Raw genomic sequence first — 21,786 nt, 5'->3', positions numbered from 1 at the left:
GCTTGACCACTGAGGATCGTCAGGACATCATATTCCGACTGAGACCTCAGCATAACTTGGCAATCATCAGCACACCCCAGTCACACGTAGCCGACGCATTGTACAAGGTGAGGGAGCTGAACCTTGGTCAGTGGGTCTATCCTATCACAACATATTCTGCGGCTCCAGACAATTCATGCAAGGATATTGTTCCTGGTCTTTTGCCCGGTACACCGTCTTCCAAGCTAGTGGATTAGCTTTTGGCTCCTGGAACTCAAATACTTCAAGCACGAATGATGGGTCAAACCAACGTTGTGTTGGTAACATTTGAAGGACTTAAAGTGCCTCGCTACGTGCGTTTCTATGGTGCAGAACTCCGCTGCTACCCCCATTGACCCCGCCAACTGGTTTGCAAGATATGTCACAAGCTCGGCCATTGGGCTGATTAATGTCCTACGCCGCACGTGGTTATTTGTGCGACGTGCGGAACTGACAACCCCACCCCATCGCATCCGTGCAGCCCACACTGCAGTTCCTGTGACGGCACCCACCCTACAACGGATCCAAACTGCCAGTGACGTGCTAGGCAGACACTGAACAAAGCATGGGTGCAGAAAGCTCTCAAGAAAGAGCAGCATGAACTCCAACCCTCCAGCGACCTGACCACAACCACAGATACGGCGGAGACCCGAACGTCACGTGCCCCAATGCAGGAGACCAAACAAGTCCGGTCGGAGACCCGTTCGAGATCCCTTCGCAAGTTCTGGACCCGCTCCATCGACGGCATACAGCATGCCATGTACATCGACGACATCACTGTGTGGGTCAAAGAAGGCTCGCTCAGCGAGAAAGAAGGAAAATTACAAGAAGCAGCCACCTGCGTGGAAAACTACGTCAGGGCAAGAGGCCTCGCCTGCTTAACAGAAAAATCGGAACTCCTAAGGGTCTGGAGAGGCAAACAGAACGGCACAGTCCCCACCAGTGAGGACCTGAGGATCAACGTCTACCTCGAAGAACAACCTATACCGGAAAAAACCCTCATTAGGATACTAGGAATGTGGATTCAGTCCAATCAGCGCTGCTCTCACACCCTAAACCTGCTAAAAACAGCAACAACCCAAGTAGCCCGCATGATAACCAGAGTCTCCAGTAAAAGACATGGCATGCGGGAGGGAGACACACTGAAGCTGGTCAAAAGCTTAGCGGTCAGCAGAGTAGTGTACAGTCTCCCGTACTACGACTGCATCAAGAGCGAGCTGCAGCAACCAAACACAACATTGAGAAAAGCGTACAAGATAGCGCTCCATCTACCCCAAACAGCCTCGACAGAGAAGCTGCTCGAGTTGGGACTGCATAACACCTTTGAAGAGCTGAGAGAAGCCCAATTAATCTCTCAGCTACAGAGGCTAAAGCAGACCTCAACGGGCAAAGAGCTTTTCAGAAGATGCGGCTATGAAGGCGCAACTCAAGAAATCCAAAGAACGGGACCGATACCGGACGAGCACTGCAGTACACTGAAGGTACATGGACATGGACCCATGGACCCAAATACATGGACCCAAATCTGCACAAGGATCGCAGGGAAGCCAGGGCCAAATACATACAACAAACATTGGCAACCAAGAAAGGCACGGTATACACGGACGCCGCCGTATATACCAAAACACAAGGGCAAACCAAGAACAGAGCGACAGCAACGGTGATCAACTCGAGTAACGAAGAAATCACCAGCGCGTCAATCGAGGACTGCACGGTAGTCGAGGCCGAGGAGGCAGCCGTAGCTCTAGCGGCAACGAAGGGCTACCGAACCAACAGGTCCCTAACAATACTAACCGACTCGCAAGCAGCATGCCGTAACTACACAAACGGCAGAATCAGTCGCAGAGCTCTCCGCATACTCTGCTCGAGCGACCCGCAGCAGAAAAACAAACTACAGCACGTCATAGTATGGGTACCAGGACATACTGGGGTTCAAGGGAATCGAGAGGCCGATAGGATAGCTCAAGGGCACACTAACCGAGCGTTCAACTCACTTGACCTCGAAGAACCCAACCTGGTCCCCCTGAGCTACTCAGAAATCCTAAATTACCATAGGGGGGTGAGAATGAAATACCCACCGCCATGTAAAGAACTAAGCAGACAACAAGCAGTAGGGTGGAGACTACTGCAGACAGGGGCCTTCCACAATCTAAACATCCTCACCAAATCTTACCCCACACAGTACAGTGACACATGCCTGTGGTGCGGAGATAAGCCAACCCTCTTCCACATAACATGGGCCTGTCAGAAGAATGATCAGGTATCCAGAGTAGAAAACCCGAGTGCGGAACAGTGAAAGAAGATGCTCTCCAGTGACAACCTGGACATCCAGCGTGGATTGATCCGGCGAGCTCACTGGACAGCAGTTTTTAGCGGAGCCCTGGACTAGGGGAACCAACCCTGTCTGAAGAAGGAAGACGCCATCAGAAGATGGAAAAGCCATCTGAAGCCTGCGAAAATTACGTCAATTTAGAGCACAATAAATGTTTTTCCTCCTCCTCCATGTCAGGCGACGGGGCAGGTAATCATGTACTTCGAAATATTGTAACTAAATAATTATTCGAATACATGCGTTCCCATTTTTATGTGTGTTTTAATTGGCTAGCTACGTGCATGAGTGCTTAAATTGGATTAATTGAGTGCGTTGTTTTTTCTTGCCGACATTTTTTCTCCATGTGCGATTTTGACGCCATCAGGGCTCAGTGGTTGCAAATTGCGCCCGTTGAGTTACGACGAGCTTAGTGTTTCAGGTTTCCTCCTTCTGTATTCTCGCAGATTCGTCGACCCCGACGGTGTTGTTTTACTCCTGTCATCAAAGTCACTCCAGAAGTCTCCAAGCGGCTGCAGATGCGCTGTTTGAGGAACTTGATGACGGAAATTTGTCAGATGTAGAGGGCGAATGCAAAGATGATGACGACGCTGTCGATCTTCATGCGACCGATCCTGCGCCAACGGACGATGAGAGTGATAGTTCTGATGACGAGTACGGTCTGGGAATGTCTACTGGATGGAAAAGAACACCATTTCAGCAACCAGACCTGACATTTCAAGGGGACTTTCATGCTGTGCTTGAATTGGACAGAGAAATGTAATCACCATATTACTATTTCCGAAGATATGTTCCAAAAAGTCTTTCTAGAACTTGCGAATAAAACCAACCAATACTCGGTGCTTCAGGAGGGATCCTCCATCAAGACCGATGAAGAAGAAATAAGGCATCTTCTTGCACTTCATCTCACAATGGGTGTCTTGCGTTATCCGAGGTTGAGACTCTACTAGAAGCCTAGCATGAAATCTGGTCTTGTAGCGTCAGTCGGCCTTTCACGCAACCGCTTCGAAAAGCTCCGGAACAACCTGCATATTGTTGACGCTAATAATCCCAGCAAAACAGACCGCCTTTGAAAGGTGAGGCCCCTGCTGGATGCTTTTCAGAAATGGTGCAATGAGCTTGTTCCCGAAGCGTGGCTTTGCAATGACGAGCAGATTGTGCCCTTCAAAGGCTGTCTGGACATAAAGCAGTATGTAAAAGGAAAGCCACATCCGTGGGGCGTGAAAATATTTATGCTGTGTGGTGAATCTGGGCTTATTTATGACTTCCTGCCATACCAAGGATCGACAACTACCTTATCCGACCACCTAAGTGTAACTTCGTCATCACAGGTGCGATAGTTGTGACTTTGGCTCAGCGCATTCCATCTGGTGTGAGACACAAGTTGTTTTTTGACAATTATTTTACTTCTCTGCCTCTGCTACATGAAATGCGGAAGAAAAAAAAAAAATATTTGCTGCCAGAACACTAAGTCCAACAGATGTGAGAAGTGTCCCTTGATGAGCGAAAAGGATCTCAAGAAAAAAAGGCGTGGCTCGTCAGATTGCATTGTGAGTGGGGACAGAAAGTTGGCCGTGACGAAGTGGCTGGATAACAGGTCAGTGACACTGGCATCCAACTTTCTTGCTGTGAAGGATGAAGACACCGCCAGGCGATGGAGCAAAGCAGAGAAATGTTTTGTCGACATCAGACGACCAGCTGTGGTCGGTGCATACAACCGCAGCATGGGTGGTGTTGATAAAGTAGATTTTCTTGTGGCGCTTTACCGTACAACCATCCGGTCTAGGAAGTGGACCCTGAGGATGATATTCCACTTCATGAATCTGGCGGTAGTAAACCCCTCGCTTGAGTACAGGAAAGAAGCCGACAGGCAGCTTATCCCGTCAACAAAGCAGCTTGACTTACTCGACTTCACCTTGAATGTCATTGAGGCACTTTCGGCTGCTGAGAGTAAACCTTTGACTCTGAAGAGGGGAAGGCCCTCGGCATCCCCTCTGCAGCCTGCAAAGCAGGCTAGGTCCACAGAAAACAGGCCAGTTTAAGATGTCAGGTTCGATCAGATTGGACATTGGCCCATTCATGACGATTCAAGGGAGCAGCGATGCAAAATGGAGAACTGCACCGGAACATCTCGCATTCAGTGTTGAGAAATGCAAAGCCCACTTGTGCCTTTCAAAATCTAGGAACTGTTTCAAAGTGTTTCACACATGGTGCTAAAGAAATTGTGGTTTCTTAACGCTTTGTGGAACTCTGGAAATAAAGCATTAAAAAATTTTATTTTCCGACCCTCGAGCCCTGATGTCCTATTTTGACGCCATATCTCTAACTCAGTAACTACTTCTGTTACAAGGTTCATTACTTTCAGGGATGTTATTTTACTAATAAAAACAAAAAAGAGCTGAAAAAAATCTGCTGTCGAAATAAAAAATTCAGGGCTGAAAGGGTTTTAAAGTAATGCCGCACATTACCCGATTGCACATTCATTCAAATGCATTTGAAAAAAAAAATATGCGCGTGAACTTAGCCTTCTAGCTATTTAGCGAGGAGGTGCTAAAGGGGATTTTTTTTATAAAGGTCATCTGGACAGACATTTTAGGACAACTGTGCGGACAAAAGAGCTTGTGAAACTTATGGAAAAGTTAACATTTGTAGCGAGTTCAAGAATACTGTCTAAAGGCCTCCGACCCAACTCACCAAGTGCAATGTTTTTTGAAGAATTCGTTGCATTCCTTGCACAATGGGAAAACTATGCTGCCAAGCATGGTGGCAGATTTCTCAGCCCAGGGAGTGCCCTTGGACTGCATGTGACCATAAAAAGTACTCTATCCCTTTTATACTACGTAAGTAGCTCACTAGGCTACAAGTACTTGTTAACGGCTGATCCTAGACAGCTCATGGAAAATATGTTCGTTGTTGTAAGGCAATCATTTGGTTGCAATGACCATCCTTCACCTGAGCAGTTTTTAATTATAATAATAAGCTTGTCATTCTACACTTTGGCAAGGCCTCCTGAAAATGGGAACTTGCTAGAAGACTTCATAACCGCAATCTTAAAGCTATCTGATGTTGGCAAACAAAAAGCTGACCACCTAACAGAAATTATTGGTGAGCTCTTGGATGATGGAAATTTAGTGTGTGTAGAACCTGTGCCAGAAACAAAAGGCAAGCAGTTGGATCATGACAACTGTGTCGAAAAGCACAGTGACAGCAGGTTAGTTCATTACATAGCTGGCTATGTTGTCAGAAAGTCTTTAAAACGATTTCCATGCCCACAGTGTGTCTCTTGTCTTTGTATTTTGTCCCCACAAGTAGAACGTGATGGAAATTCCATATTAACCAGACAGTTTGATCATGGGGGCTTGACCTACTCTTCCAAAGCTGTTGAGCAGCTTGTTTCTAAAGTTGAGGGCACATTTATTGTGAATTTCAGCAGGAATCAGCTTGTGCTGAACGCATGGTCTGCATACTACATTTTCTTCAGGGAGCAAAGCTTAAGGTGGAGTGCAGTGAGCATGGGTGGAGTTTGACAACAAACATAATTAACCCTTTGAGGGTTGAATTATTTTGAAGAAAACTTTCCCGGGTGGTCAAATTAGTTTATTGCAGATCTTGAATGCACAAGATGTATAAAGTCGGGAATAAATAGTAAAAAAAAATTAGGAACAGTATTTTGGTGTCGGTATCACTCAGAACTGCAAAATGTTCAATAGTATTTCAGAGTGTGGTACTCCTTGAAACACGAGTCTCCGCACAGCCGCAGGGAGCGAGAATACCTCATGAGCGGCGGTGATAAACGAGCTAAGAGCAGTGCCAATCAAGATAGAAATCAACTTCCCCCGCCCCTGCGATAGCGCGCCGACAAAGATAAAAATCACGTTTCGCGCGCCTCCGTTGCGGCGGAACCGAAAGCGCGTTGCCGCTGAGAGCGAGAATACCTCGCGAGCGGCGATTACAAACTAGCTAAGAGCAGCGCCAATCAAGATAGAAATCAACTTCCACCGCATCTGCAAGAGAGTGCCGACAAAGAGAAAAATGACGTTTCGCACGCCTCCGTTGCGATCACGCGGCGAAACCGAAACCGCAAAAGGGGTGTTGCCGCAGTCTGCGCGACACGCTGAAGCCAGAAGTCAGTTCTGTTTATCTCCCCAAGAAGGTAGCACAAATTTCAAACGCTTCTTGTAAGTCCTAAGAGGTGGCAGCACCTCCCAGTAAGCCTGTATCGTCATATGGCGCGAAATTTCAAACGGAGGATCGAAACCGTACCCGTACGGCAAAGACCTTGCGGGACAGAAAAACGTCGCCGTACATGTACGGCTAAAACCGTCAAAGGGTTAAGTTCTATGAGCTGACGAAGCTTCACCTCCTTGCAAAAGCAAAGAACATGGAACGAAACGCACAAAGAGAAAAGCAGAAGCTGCTGAAAATGAGGCGATGCCAGTAGAACAACACCGTCCAGCAAGTATGCTCCTGCTTTTGTACGAATGTTCCTTCATTGTGCAACAACAAAAAAACTTGTAATATAGGTTTTGAAAGTGTTCATCACACAGTGTTTTTTGTAGACCATAGTCTGCAATTTTGTAAAGCTGCAATAAACTGTACGCAAGAGACGAACAAATTGCACTGACTTTCCTCTCTTCACATTTGTGGGCTGTTTGGTGTCACTCATCTCCTGGGGGGGGGAGTGGAAAGAAGATTACGGCCAGTTCCGTAGCTTTCATCACTCTGGTTAAAATGGCAGCGCAACAGAGACGAAGAGAAGATACATAGAAACACATTGCAAGCGCACCGTCTCATTTCTGTGTCTCTTGTCTTCACATCAATTGCGCTGCCGTATGGGCCAACTCACACAAAGCAACGCTTTATTGCATCACTCATCGCGTTAAGCACGCTCGCTAATTTTGGTAGGCTGACGGGACCTCATAGATTATTGCATGCCTGTTTTCTCCACTTGCAAAAACTAGCGACCAGCGAAAAGCATAGGCCACTTGCGAGCACCTGCTGAAAAGCGCACTGGAGCCCACAAGAGCAACCCACCAGTGAGGGCTGGGGCCATCTGCTGGAGCACAGCAAAGTATTTCATATTGGCTCATGCCTTCACGACACTTGAACAACCTTCCAGCCTCTATAACGTCACTGACTTGTGCATCAGTTCGACATTATCTCGTGAATGCATAAAGAAACAGCCGCAGTATGTTTACACTTTGCCACTTCAGCTGTTAACATGAAAACAAGAACCCGATGCGCGTGCTGCTGCAGGAAAGTTCCATAATGAATTTCTGCCTTGTTGCTGCATTGATTACAGTTTGAGGAACGCATGTCCAGATGATATTAAAACCACCAGCAATAGCCACGTCCTCGACTTCGTAGAGGTGGCTTGCTTAAAACACGAGCTTTCTCTTGCCGTGCGAATGAATGCACCTGAGCCTCGCAGTTCGAGAAATCGTGTCGTTATGAACACGGGCACGTTGTTTGCCGTCCATAAAGAGCACCGCACAAAACACACGAGGCAATTTTCAACTTGCCGACGGAGTCGCCCACTCCTCCTCTTAATTATCACCTCCGAGATTGCAAGCCGCCCGATCTCAGAGGCAAAGTACCACCAAATGTCAAAATGCCCGTTTGGTGGCGTTTTTCAATAGCCGACGGTGGTGCCACCTAACAATGTACAGTGTGCCTATAGTAGCCTGTATTATTTATTGATTGATTGAATGATTAATTAACTACTGCACTAATATATTTTATAACAAACAGCATTTTTTGTATTTTATTTTGTACAAGTGCACTCTCTAAAGCTGGAAATAAAGGTAAACAAGTTGCTTTAATTTTCTTTGATGTGGAATTGTGTTTACGCATTACAGGGTTAAGCACAATTATTTTTATTATCATGTCTCATACTATTGAGACATTTCATCTGGAGCTGCATTCATTCAAAAGAGCCACTTCACAACAAAGTGAACACCACTAAATAGTGCATACAACTCGCTTTGAACATCATTACTTTCATTGGGGCTTGATATCGCGGCACGACATATTCAGCAGTGTTCATCAGAGAGAGCCACCATATGGAAAGTGAATGCTTGTAAAGATGCACGATAGACGAGTCCTGAAATAACCAACTAGCTCGTACAAGCATCAGCCCTTCCCTGGCAAGCCACATCACCAACAATGGTAAGGCAGGTCTTGACGCAATGCAGAAGACTAGTAGATGCTGGTTGGTGGGGCACTGCCAAAGAGCAAGCTCCACGAGATCGGCGTCTGCCACGGTCCTCGTCGTCCGCGCTGCTCTCCACCGTCGGTTGGTGGCTGCAATGGAAAGCATCTGCAGTCACGCGCTGTTACAAATTGCAGGCGAAGAAACGCTTTGGACGCTTCCGAAATGCAGAAGTGCTGATGGTGGCTCTTTTTTCAATAATCAATGCACAATGCGAAAGTCACATTTAATGGTCAAGCCAACACTGGCCTGCTTATATATCCACTGTAGTATAACGGCCTCTTCAGTGATCTCCGGTTGCATTTGCTCTGCATCAGCTGACCCCATTCTATGTCTGCAAATTTCTTGATCTCATCCCAACACCTGATCCTCTTCCACTGTCCTTTGTGTTATGCTGCCCTTTATACACATTCGGTTATCATAACAGGCAAGCATTTTATCTACTTAATGCCTTACATGAGCAGACCGCCTCCAAGTCTTCCTTGTAATCTCAACCAGAACATCACCTATCAGCATTTGTTTATTTGTAATCAATGTAGCACAAATATGGTGGGTCATTCGCGAAAAGTGACGCAAGTGGTCACCTGACTAGGCCAACAGAGTCACTACACAAAGACATATCACAACACTTTTAAATACAGCAAGTGGCAGAAACTGTACTTACGATACATATCTAATCAATACTACCATCTTCCTGTCTCTTAACATCACTCTTATTAAATGTGCAGAAATATGAGCAGAGTTGTACCTGAGCAATATAACAAAAACTTTTTGGACACTTGTTTCCCCTATGAACAAGGCTACCACATGTAATCTGAAGCGCTCTTTAGTTTTTATTTCCTGTTAATGATGTTGTACAATGGCGTAGCCAGGGGAGCACGCCCCTTACCCAGCTCATCCTCTGTCAAGCGAGTGCCCGTGCTCTCTATAAAAAGTTTCTGGCTATGTCACTGACGTTGTATGCACTGCTACAGTGTCCTACTAAGAACTGCTGTCAATTAACCCTACACAGCATGTTCTTGCACACGTATTGGCAAGGCAAGTTTCAGAGTAGCTCCTCCATAGGTGCAAGCTAGCAAAGCTACTTCCCCTCACCTGGCAAAGGTGCAGCCACTCGTCCAATCGGTCAGCCAACAAGATGGCATCTGGCGTGTTGTCTCCCTCGGAGCAGTACACAAGCAGAAGGACAACAGGGATCTCATCAGAGACGCTGCAAAGGAAACAAGTGAATCCAATGTTCAAATCTCTCAAATTAAAATTTATTCAAGTAATATGCGCGAGATGTACAGAGACATGTACCAGCATAACATTTACCGAGGCAGCACTCAGGAGCTCAAAGCGGGTTTGGTGTGCCCACCCATGCTTCACAGTGCACTGCCACCGTAATGCTGCCACCACTGTGTCGTTGTCAGCCATGGTCATGACATCCTCGTCAGGCCACCTCTCTACCCTCGACTTCCCTTTTGCCATATGGTGAAGAAAAAGATTATTCGGACTGCATCAAACTCATGCACGTGTGGCAATGTAGAGTTAGGAGTCGAATGTGCTAACTACCAAGCTCTTGCACAACTTCTGTTTTTGGCAGTTAGTACAGGATTACATGCGCAACACGAAATCCGAATGTGCTGATGTCTGTGCATGTACTTAAGAGGCAACACAGGCAATACACTCATGGAACACAGCTGGTGTGCAATGGAGAAGTTCAGTTCACAGTTTGGCCTCCAGCGCAGCAGACACTCTTGTCATTCCTCTAGCAATGACGGTTCTCTGCTGTCTTGAATGTCCAGTCAGCAAAGTGTTGTCATCGTGCCGTCATCACTGCCATCACTCTCATGTGTGGAAATGGGTTTGCATGAGGCGACCCCTCCGGGCGACAGTGAGAAAAGGGCACAACACTCCTCCACTCTACAGCATGCAAAGGATGCTACGGCAGGGTTTTGTCAACTCTCCAACATGACACAGACAAAGCTCCGAAGGCAGATTGTCCGCAGACGCGAGTTTACGAACCCAAGATACACAACAGTGCGACAGTCACAGCTTGCAGGCAAGACACTCATTGCAATATCAATCGGCCACTGTGGTAGGCTAAGTGGGTAGTGGTGCAATGATCACGATAAGCCACGACAGCAGAGGCCCACAGAATCGACTCATGGCAGGCTTGTGTAGCATCTGCCACGGCAAGAAAGTGTTCAGCAGTTCAGAGCTCGGGCAAGAGGATGATGCCAAGGTAATCGCAGGCTGACCGATCAGGGCAAGAGGATGATGCCAAGGTAATCGCAGGCTGACCGATCAGGGCAAGAGGATGATGCCAAGGTAATCGCAGGCTGACCGATCAGGGTGCGTCTCAGTGACATGAGCTCGTGCATGAGACTCAACTCTGGGAGGGGGAGGCAGTCTGAGTGGCAAAGAAGGTCTGGTGCACTAGCCATCTGGTGCCATGTTGCCACTGGCACGGCAGTTCCAAGATCGAGCTCGGCAAGTGGCTTTCATCATGCGAGAGCTGGGGATGAGGCACAGGAAGGCCCCTCGATCCTCGCACCCTACCATCACTGCTGACATTGTGTTGCCACATCTGCGGCCTCGACAATCATGAAATTTCAAAGCACAACCCCCCCCCCCCCCCTCCCCCATGGAGGTAAATTCTGCAAATAAATTTTCAGCAGTATGCAGTTGTATAAAAGAACGAAACTGATTGACTGTCCAACATGTCAGACATTTTCACAGCTCTGTTCGCACCCGAAAAAGCAGTTGACTGTAAATGTTTCACAACTCGTCACATGTGCGTTAACTTGGTGCATTTGTACTGTTGTCATGCAGCAGTGCACCTAAGTCTCTGATTCTGTGGGCTTTACTTATTTCAAACTTTGTTTAATTTAGACATTCTCGAACCTCTTCAGGCTCAGCTTATTGAAATCTGACTGTACAGAAGTGGGGGGGGGGGACAGGATTGCAGAAGCTTTGCACAAGGTTGGGCGAGTCGAGTGAGAAAGTGCTGTTGCGCTAAGGGCGCTCTCCCATCAGAGATTGAAAGAGGTTGTGTGGCCAACTCTGACAGTCGATTAGGGGGGGGGTACTCATACTGACCAATGTTCACAGCACAAGACGGCACAACGGCAGCTTTTACACCTGCTCTCACTGTCATTGTCACGTAAAACAACTGTCAGCACATTAGGACATCCTGCTCCCATGCCATTGGTTGGTTCAACCGCTTTGTGACTCTTGTCATACGGTTGAAAAAGTAAGCAGCAAGCGGCTGACCTGAAACAGTCTCTTTTCAACCAAAGAAACCATTTTTGGTTGTGCGACCTCCACGACTCGCTGAATGAAGTTTACAGATTCATTTGTTGTAGCCTAGTAACCTAGAGATGTGTGCATATATAGCCAACGTAGGGCATGTCCCAAATCAAGGCTGAGCAACTTCGCCCAGACCTTCCTCATAATTACATGTATACAGACTTAGGGCCCCGAGGTAATGCACGGTAAGTAGGACCATTCAACAACCAATCAATTTGCTCTTTTTGGCAAAGTATTTACATTAAAGCAATGACCAAAAGAAGTCCACATTTAATGAAGCCAAGGAAAACACACAAGAAACAAACTGTTTTTGATTGGAATGTAGACGTAACGAAAATATAAATGAAAGAAATGTGCAAAATGACTTCTGCATGACACATGCAATGCCCTGCCAATTGAGTTCATGGGTTCAGCTACCACTGGCAGAAAGTTGTCCTTTCTTACACCTTCATTTCTCTTTTCATTATTGGAGTTTTAGGTTAGGGGAAGCAAGCGGCTTGCGTCCCCTAACTCTCTATTGTGTCTAAGATTCAATTAAAAAATGTAGTAAATTTCCCCTATGCTTTCCTTGGCTTCATCATCTGCTGGCTTCATTTGGCTGTTTCTAACCACAAATTAAGCAACTCAGTTCGACTGATTGTTACGTTGAGGTAACCATTAAAAAAGGCTGACTAAGAGCAAGAAGTAAATAAATAATAAAGGTCTGTGTGTATGCCTACTTTGACCTAAATGTGACAGCAGAATGGCACCCCATCAACATAGATACCAGCTGGTGCGTATTGAGAATGCAAGGTAACAGCGCAGTGAACAGGACAAATAGTGATTGACAGCCGTCACCAGGTCGCAGTGAAAGGCTCCCTCCAAAGAACTATGAGAAGTCGGAAGTGAACGACAATTGTGACCGAAAGAACTAAAAGACCAAAAGAACGATGCACGCACAATAATGCTCCCGGCAATTAGTGGCCCCCAAAATTTGCTCACCACTTGTCGAGCAGAGACCGAGTGATGCCTGATCCGGGCATGAGCAGCACACCCTCAGGGTGGCGTTCACGGGTCACGGGGTCCTGCTTTTCGAGTCGTGTCCAACGCAGTGCCTGCAGCTGGGCCTCTACAGGCTCGCCAACTGTCGGAGTGCAGTAGTAGTGCACCGAGTACCTAGGGAGAATAGCAAAGCAGCAGAGAAGTAGTTATATACTGCTAACCACACAAACGAATGATTGATTGATATGAATATCCCAAAGCAAATTGTCATATTTATTTGAACCTAGCGTGCTTCAATTTTAGGCCGGCGCACATAATTCGAAAGGGCGGGAAACTGAAATATGTTTCTTGTATGTAAGGTGAACAAAAAGAAACATTTCACAGCATCTGACGTTGAGCTTTCAGAATGCTTGCATTATCAATTATAACTACCTAACTAAGCTATGTATGCCAAAGGTATGTCGATGTAGACCAGCGTCTGAACTTGTTGAGAGCAACGTCTCGAACGTTTGTGACCTGCTTCGTTGTCACTTTGATAATCAGCAACAACCTTTCCCGCCTTCTGGCACTGATCGTTTTGCAGTCGACCATTGTCTGAAGGTTGTGGCTAAACCAAACTTTCAAATATAATCTAACCCCCTAAACTATTACATTTTTAATATCATTTACAATCAAGGAAATATGGTAATTACTTGACATCAGCACGAAAACACATGTCAGACTGAGACAAAGACAATGAACTTCGTGGTTGTCATCTTACGCTCTGGCTTAGCTTCATTAGCATGCACCATCCAGCCCAGCCGCACGTTCTTTTTAATCCAAAAGCTAAAAATTATAAGACTTTCACATTTGCATTCTATGCATCCTTTTAGATATTCAGTTATAACTCTCGGCGATATTGGTTATGTGCACTTTGGTAAACCACCATTCGACAACGATCACAAAAGTGTCAGTAGAGATTCAAAAATCCTTTTTTAAGTTATGAAGCAAAACAAATTTAATTTTTAGCTTCCTTGCAATGTGTGTTCCACGTGGCTATTTTATACAATGCAGACTATATTATATAACACTCTCTCAGTCATGACACGAAGCTGCAAACTTACACAAGAGATCATACTATTTCTATTCTCAGGGGGGAACAGAAAAATAAATAAGATTTTGATAAACCAAAAACACATTCAAAATGGGAGACTGAACTCTAAAATAAATAAATAGGTTTCATTCAGCTAGCTTCATTTTTACTGAAAATAGATTTCAGAGGTGCATCTCCTTAATGCAACTGGGTACAACATTAAAGGGGCCCTCAACCACCTCTTGAGCTTGGTGAAATAACATAGTCCGCGGGTAGCTTACGCTGCTGTGAACATCTCAGCCAAGTTTTGTTGTACGCAGTGTGTGGAGCTCGCAAGCGGATCACGAAGTCACCTTTCTCTCAAACTCTTTTTTTTTTTATCAGAAGACCCTGTCCTCACTCTCTTCTAGACGCACTATTTTGTCATTGGATGCACTATTTCGTCATTTCCCTAGATGGCTTGCTATTGGCCGATAGCCGACATCAAGCTGCGGTCGGCTATATGGCATAAATACCACGACTGTCACGGGGTGCCGCCACAAGTCCACTGGCTAAGCGCACTGCGGCTCACTAAGTACAACTGCGTTTGGCTTATGTTTAGCGTGGTGTAGGCACTAAAGGCGGAAGTCGTGCCGTCTGCGTTAACATCTAAAATGAGATTTGAACTGCGCGCTATAGTGACATTTAGAAGGCAGAGCGTTGAGGGCACACCCCACCGCGCCGTAGACTTCGCAGTGCAAAGCATTGAAGAAGGAATGGGAGCACAGAGGAGACCCTATTTGATTGCTAATAATCCCGCTTCTGCTGTATGTATTTAAGTACTTTTTCTGACAAAGTTATTTCTGAAATAGCCTATTTTCACTTCAAATGCCTTTCTCCACTTTGATAAAAACTGGTTCAGGGCTCCTTTAATGGGAAGCTGTTCCAATTCTAGAAGGTTCACCATCTTAACAAGAGACAAATTTTAGCCTTGAAGTGGTTAGTAGCAATGTAACAAACAAGTAGGGATGTTCGATTATTCGCAACTTTTGAATAACGAATCAAATAATCACTATTCGAAAATGCAAATATTTTTCTAATACCTTTTGAGCATTTCAAGCTGTCAAGCGCGCCCAAATAAACATAAAATTGGAGCAGAAGCAATTTTTTACCCCCGTGGGCATAGTATAGACATAAAACAAGAACTTACGCAGTGTAGCAGGCTACATCGTTTAGGTAGCCATACTTAACAGGCAATACAGTGATAATTTGCACTCTCCGAAGAGTCCTGCGCATGCGAAGAAGCCACTTGTTTGCTCCTAATGCTCTATTTGTGCTTCTAATAAACAACACTTCATAACATACTATGTAATGACAGAAACTTGCTAACCTTATGAATACTAGAATGCGAACACTGTTTTATATTAATTGGTAAAATGGCTGTTCATTACTTGAAAACTAATATTCGATTTGATTCGCTTCTGTCACTATTCGATCCATATTCAATTCGGTCTCAAGAATCAATATATTCGCACATCTTTATAAACAAGGAATGGCACTGGGCTTGTCTTCACAAGTTGCCTTGTCAAAGTATTGGCTCCGGTGACATTTCTTGTTCTACCACTGCTAATCACTTGAAGATACCATCTTCCTGTAAGCTTCGCCAATCTTTTGAACCTCAGTAAGGCCATAGAAACGGCCTGTCTGACTCGGCTAAACAATGAGAAGACCAGCTACGATCGAAATTCTGAAGCTGGACGCACCTGGGGAGGTCGGAGGGGTTGGTGAACTGGGAGAGGCAGCTGGAGAGCATGATGACCAGACGAAACCTTTCCTGCTTGATCCACTCTGTCAGAAACTGGCGATACTCAGCGCGGCAGTTCTGTCAACACACAAACAGAGGAAAGTAGGCGTTTCCCACTGCGGCCATGCAATGACATCCGTCTGCACCCAAACTAAAGGCCTGTTAAGTAGTGTCTTTTCAATTTACATGACAGCGTAATCTCACAAACGTGAGCAATTCGCCAAGTCAGCATGTGATCATGTGGCAATATATATGACCTAAACTGTATAAATATTAATAGCTATCAGCCACTGAGCATCTGTGGGTACTAAAACAAAGCATCTTCGTGCAACAAAGCAGTGTATGTTAACACCATGCTTCAAGTGTGAGAGTTACAATGACAGACATTCAACAAGGTAGACCAGCTACTTTTGAAAAAGCCAATTACACCGAACTCTGCTTTATTGGAGAGCTCGTGGCTAGATTTTAAGTGGCAATCTTGCAGGCGTTTTCTGTTAGAGTCCAGTTCAGCACTAAAACATGAAACCATGGCTCACCACTGCCAGATGAGAAAATGTAAAAGAAAACAAGCATATTTTTTTTTTTTTCATTATAGCTGTGGAGCTTCATCTGTCAGAAATAGACCAAAAAGAACATGAATGAAATTCTCATGTTTAAGAAGTGTGGGCTACCTTATTGCGGCAGCATTGGGTGAGAAAGAAAGCAAGTCTGTACACTCACTGCTGAAACAGGTGTCCTCTGCTGCACCACTAGAAGCTTGCTTCGGTGGCACACGTAGACTGAGTGGAAGATGACAATAAGGCAACATCAGCAAATCTTGGCACCAAACTATGTGCTCAAGCTTTCTGCATAGGAATGACGGTCAACACAGGTAACAACCTTCCACATTTCACAACCTACAGTCAAGCGCTTCTGCAACGAATGCCTCTACAATGAAATTACCTGTATATTAAATTTCATCTCTCCTCGCCAAATTGCTATCTCTCATATGCATTGTGAACGCCTCTGTATTGAACACCACTACGAAGTTGCCTGTACAACAAGGCAAGTTCAGAGTCTCTGACAGCTGATTTGTTGCTTTACAATGAACGCACAGAGAGATGCTGCCACTGCGCTTTATAGAAGGCACTGAGCTGCGCTTTGCATAGGGAACAGTGGTCAGCCCCACAACAAAGACCGCACAAAAAGGTCCACTCTCCTAAGTAGCTATGGTACCACCACCCACCCTAACTGACAACCAACATTGTCAAAGCCATCAAGGACAGGAAGGAAGTGAAGGGGTCAATGGTGAAGGCACCAGAGTTGAACAGCCTGCCTTCTTGCCAAGAATTTTGACAAGATAAGCAATAGTGGCCTTCAACATTCTGCAGCTGTACACTGAGTCACTCCCGAGCTTTCGTGGAGCCTGCCATGAACCTTGATGACATAAGATCGGCTGCAGCTGCAAATTCTATATGCAGACTTATTTTCCTAAGTAACTCTTGCATTCATGTTAAATAAAGGTTTTCACTTGCTGAACGTGCTTAGCCTGCTATATTGCTAGCAGTATGGTCAACCATCTTTACAATGAAGTGGCCAGTATAATAAAGGATTTTGGAAGTCCCAAGCACTTCGTTGTAGAGGCATTTGACTATTTTTTTTACTAACGCTCAATGTTTCGCAACAGTACTTATGAGCGCTAACCAAAATGCAAATGGCGTGCTTCACGTGGCTTTCGCATAGCTTGGTGAAAAGTGATGGTTACAGGGATTTATGACCCACTCTTACATGTAGTGAACATTACTTCTGACACATCAAAGTTAGTCCGGAATCCTTGTGACAATTGTTTTACTCAAAACTGCACAGGAACTGCACGTTCCACAGTTCACATTTTCATTGGTGCTAACAGTACAAGAGGACGAATTTTAAGAATCGCGTGTGCAATGCTACAAAGGTAGGCAAGCATGTGATGAGACACCAATTTGTGGAAGTTTTCCCATGCAGTCGGTTGCCAGAAAAGATCAAAGACTCCCAAACTGTACACAATACAGGTCATGACTCAATTTAGGGCACACACCAGGGGAGTATTTTGCTTTTGCATCCATGTAAACCCCTAGCCCACTAGAAGTGCGCACAGTGGATCGTTAAGCAAGCAGCTAACTTCAAAGGAAAGAGCACCAGATACGCTATAGAAATCAAATCGATTTCAAAAACATGCGTGATCTGTAGTGTGCACCTTGGTGAGACTCCCACAATAGTACTGCTACCCTAAGAAACAGATAGCAGCGCACACGTTTGTGCTGACATCCCTGGGGATGCAATGCCAGAAATCAGATTAGTTGGTATTCCATAATGAAACTTGCTAGCGTGGAAACAACGGATGAGACAAGAGAAAAAATGACTGACACAAGTGGTATCAAAAATGAAGCCTTAGTTGGTAATTAATGCCACTGCACACCATTTCCCTCCCGTCTCCTCCATTGTTGCCTAGGCAAGATGTTTGAACCATGCACGCATTTTGGCACCACATTTAAAGCCAGAATTTGGGTCTAGCATGTCGATGTAAACACGGAAGAACTGAAAGTTGAACAAATTGTTAAGGATTCATGAGACTGAAGGGCCGGTGTGCAAATGTAGATGCAAGCGGGGACAAACAAAGCAAATTCCAGCTCTCAAATGAAGAGTCGTACAGCGGCAGAAAAGAAGGAACACAAAAGCTTTCTACACATGCTCAAGGAAATGCAGTGCCCACACATCAATCAATGGACACATGTGGGCATGCACAAAAGAAAACTGTTTATGCATTACTCTACTTCTTAGTGCAAAATAATAGTGGGGTGACTTGCACACATACTACCGCTATTAATAACCTCAACTAAAAGGTGGATTTCTTCACTTCTACTTGCAATCATGGCAATGCAACGAAAGGTTAGACAGTGTATCACCGATCAACAAACATTACACTGAATTATCATTGGATTGATGCAATAACCTTCTGGTATCCACATTTCTATGCCTACCTTTCAGCAACATGAATCTATGTAAACATGCTGGATGTGTTGTATATCATGGAGCGTATTGATGGCACGGCTTAAGTGCACTGATGACAAACTGCCTTCCATTTTTTTTTTTACTACGGAAAGCATCATGTTCTGTACTGGCCCACATAGAAGTAAGAACACTGCCAAATGCGTTTTCAAAAGCATTTCACTGCTCATGCCATGCCATCAGCTACTGTACTGACTCGCCTCTCCCTCCCTTGATCACACAGAGTATCATTTTTTCACAAGACGTCAAAAGAATGCGGTTTTCTTCTCTTTTCTTCTTCTTAAAGATGCTTCTGGCTGCAATGAGCACTACACCTGATAAACCATGGCCAGCAACATTACATGACATACAAAGACCTACTATGTATAGTGTGAATCAAAGTAATATGACTGAATGTCAAGGAATATCACAGTCAATGCCAATTTTGTTTGCTTTAGTCATACCACATTGCACCAAGTCCACATAGCGAAAGCTATGGGTTTCATCAGCCAACCAGAAAAGAGAATCAGAAGAAAGCCTTCCTACATTGTCCACCTCTGATCATCTCCAGCAGGATGACAACTGAATGGAATCACTGCAAGGTTATTAGTAACGCATGATTGGCGAGCCCACCTTCCTACTCTGAAACACTCAGCTAGCTGTTGCAACTGTTTGACAGACACGTTTTATAGCCTTCGCTACACTAGGGAGTTGGTGAAACGCAAGTATAATTAGAGAAAGTCACATGACAGTCTTTGTGGACAACAATGTAAAGGTAACTAACTTCTATAAGAGTAAGAGCAATAACTCCAAACGATGCCTTCATGTCCACAGGCCACTGATACGTCAAGGCTCAAAAGCCCCCCCTCGCATGCAGACACTGTGCTCATGCATGGAAGGAAGTTAAAAGGTACCTCACCTTGGCACGCTGTGGCAAGCCTCTGGTCGCTAACACGATACGGATTGCCGCCAACAAGTGGCACAAGAGCCGTCGAGTGGATGTAGCCGACCAGCTCCGTCTCGAGTGTCGACAGCAGTAGGTCAACTGCCAGCTGAGCAGCATTGCCGACAGACACAACAGGCTGGAAAGAAGACAAAGATTGTCACACTACTATATCTCAAGAGCATCTATTGAAGGGCCCCTAGACCACTTAATATTTTGAACACATTTAAATAAACACATGTGCATTGTGTACAGAATGTCATGATCATCTTCGGCTAAGATGGCATTGCACAGAAGCCACAAATTCAGTAAACATTCCCGTGCTCCACTTCCAACTTTTCCAGTCCTTTCTTCACACATCATGACACTAGCAGGGTCATGTGCATGACAACACTAGGTCAAAAGCTGCCAATTGGTCAATCGCCGAGGGACAAGAGTCCCAACGTGACAAGAACCGGCTGTGTGTTCTGGGAAACGAGGAAGGTTGCCCATCGTGTGCCACTGATAATTTTGTGGAGCTTCCATACAGTCAGTACTGTGTGGGGGGCGATCAGAGGCGTACAATGGAGGAGTTAATCTTTCGGTTATCTATTACGATTAGCAGACATGCCCCATAGTTTTCAGTGCACTGCATGGAGTTGGTGAAATTAAATATGCGTCAAGTACAAGAGAGATCCTGTGAGGAGGAATCAAAGGCGAGCGAGAAAATGCAGTAGCCACTCAGTTGCTCATCAAACACCTGTAACTTTGCTATGACAACATAATTTAAAAAAATTATTGCAGTTTTGTGTTCATTTAAGACTGGTACACAGCTCCTACTATAAAACGAAATTTTGAACGTCGATCAGTTTGGGGACCCTTTAGGAAAAGAAAATGAGCCTTCTCCTTTAAACGGACATTTGTTAAAGGCAAATGCGAAGTCAAGCTAGAGTGACTAAATAATGGTCGAAACAGTTTCTGATGTGTACCGCAATTTTAATTTGTGGTTTTCTGTGGCTATGTGATCTATAAGCACAGAACAAGAGCTGAGTGAATCTCAGGACCATGGTCTACAACTCTAGTAAGCTTTAAAACGTCCCTTTAGTGTCTCCTATAAGCTCTTGTTTTCCTTAAAAATCACGCTACCTTACGTTCCATTTCGTCACAGATACACTGCACGTTACTAAGTCGGACTGCATGCCGCCTAAATTGCATGTCACAACTTCGTGCACTGTTGCGAATGACGGTGGCAAAGGATAACCACGATGACAGTGCAGCACCGCGCTGAAATCTTACTACTGCGAAAAATGGCCGTGTGCGTTTCAAAACAAGGCGATAACCTTACTATTATTATTAAATGCTAACTATTCGGTGTTCTTGGATTTACTGCTTATTATGACTCCCCCTGATCGTTCACATTTTCGTGGCATGTCCGTGCAGCTCAAGTTGCAACATTGGCGAAAGACCAGTGGCTCGGGTCAATGTTACACCACAGGACAATGGTCATTTTCCAACTGATGAACGCACCAAACCTTCAATCACAAGGAATGTAGTTATGCAGAGCTAAACCATATGTACGTCCATAAGCTGAAGGCCTGTTAAGACTGTAAATTTTGTTATTCGAGAGACCGCTAACTACAGACCTCTGTACAGACGACAACAACGAATGCAACCAAACAAGGTAGGAAGCGCTCGAACTGCCTAGTACTACTGAACACAATTAAGCTCATTACAGCCATTCATAGCAAAGGCAAGCGTTAGGTAAGACGTCAACAGCATAATATTCATTATGACAGCATATGTGGACACTCTAAATCAAGACAGCGCACTCGCATGTTTGTTCTGTTAGTTTCACGAACAGGAGCAGCGCGTCCGCGGGCACGTTCGAAGTCCTTTTCTTAGCATCCCCGCACTAATGTCAAGCGACGATTGCATTACAAGCGCACTTACCAGCACAAGCGAGTATTCGTGCCACTGGTGGCCTTTGAAGGGCTGCAAAGGCACAAACATGCTGACCAACTAGACGGAACTTTCGGCGATGACAACACACAAATTCAGCGCCGTAGGCCTTCCTTGAAAACCGGCGGCCGCACACTGTGCGGTTGTGACAGCAACTAGGCGCCTTTGCGTAACTCAAACTATCAAGATTTCTCATAAAGTATGACATGGT

At 45.2% G+C, this 21,786-nt stretch overlaps 2 protein-coding genes across 4 annotated transcripts in view; one reads left to right on the top strand and one right to left on the bottom strand.

The window, feature by feature from the left end:
- LOC126517568 (proteasome assembly chaperone 2) overlaps window positions 1-21,715 on the bottom strand; it is a 37,355-nt gene extending 15,640 nt beyond the window's left edge. Inside the window, exons 1-8 of one of the 3 annotated variants that reach the window (XR_008609649.2) lie at window positions 21,567-21,715; window positions 19,614-19,776; window positions 16,409-16,467; window positions 15,648-15,766; window positions 12,834-13,007; window positions 9,654-9,768; window positions 8,475-8,650; window positions 6,673-7,016 (exon numbers count right to left, since the gene is read on the bottom strand). Coding sequence is in view for 1 of the 3 variants with exons in the window: in XM_050167323.3 (XP_050023280.2) it covers window positions 8,546-8,650; window positions 9,654-9,768; window positions 12,834-13,007; window positions 15,648-15,766; window positions 16,409-16,467; window positions 19,614-19,776; window positions 21,567-21,626 (795 nt within the window). In the remaining 2 variants the exon portion in view is untranslated. Of the gene's footprint in view, window positions 1-6,672; window positions 7,017-8,081; window positions 8,651-9,653; window positions 9,769-12,833; window positions 13,008-15,647; window positions 15,767-16,408; window positions 16,468-19,613; window positions 19,777-21,566 lie in introns of those variants that run through there. The other 2 variants (XR_008609648.2, XM_050167323.3) reach the window with 2 other exon arrangements.
- On the top strand, window positions 3,847-4,389 carry LOC140214000 (piggyBac transposable element-derived protein 2-like). Its single transcript, XM_072285217.1, has one exon. It carries the CDS (start codon window positions 3,847-3,849, stop codon window positions 4,387-4,389), a length of 543 nt encoding a protein of 180 aa, XP_072141318.1.
- Window positions 21,716-21,786: the final 71 nt, after the last annotated feature.

Source organism: Dermacentor andersoni, chromosome 11 (assembly GCF_023375885.2).
Source record: "Dermacentor andersoni chromosome 11, qqDerAnde1_hic_scaffold, whole genome shotgun sequence".
Lineage (NCBI taxonomy): Eukaryota > Metazoa > Arthropoda > Arachnida > Ixodida > Ixodidae > Dermacentor > Dermacentor andersoni.
Note: the sequence above shows the minus strand (reverse complement) of the source record. Positions and strands in the feature narration are given on the sequence as shown.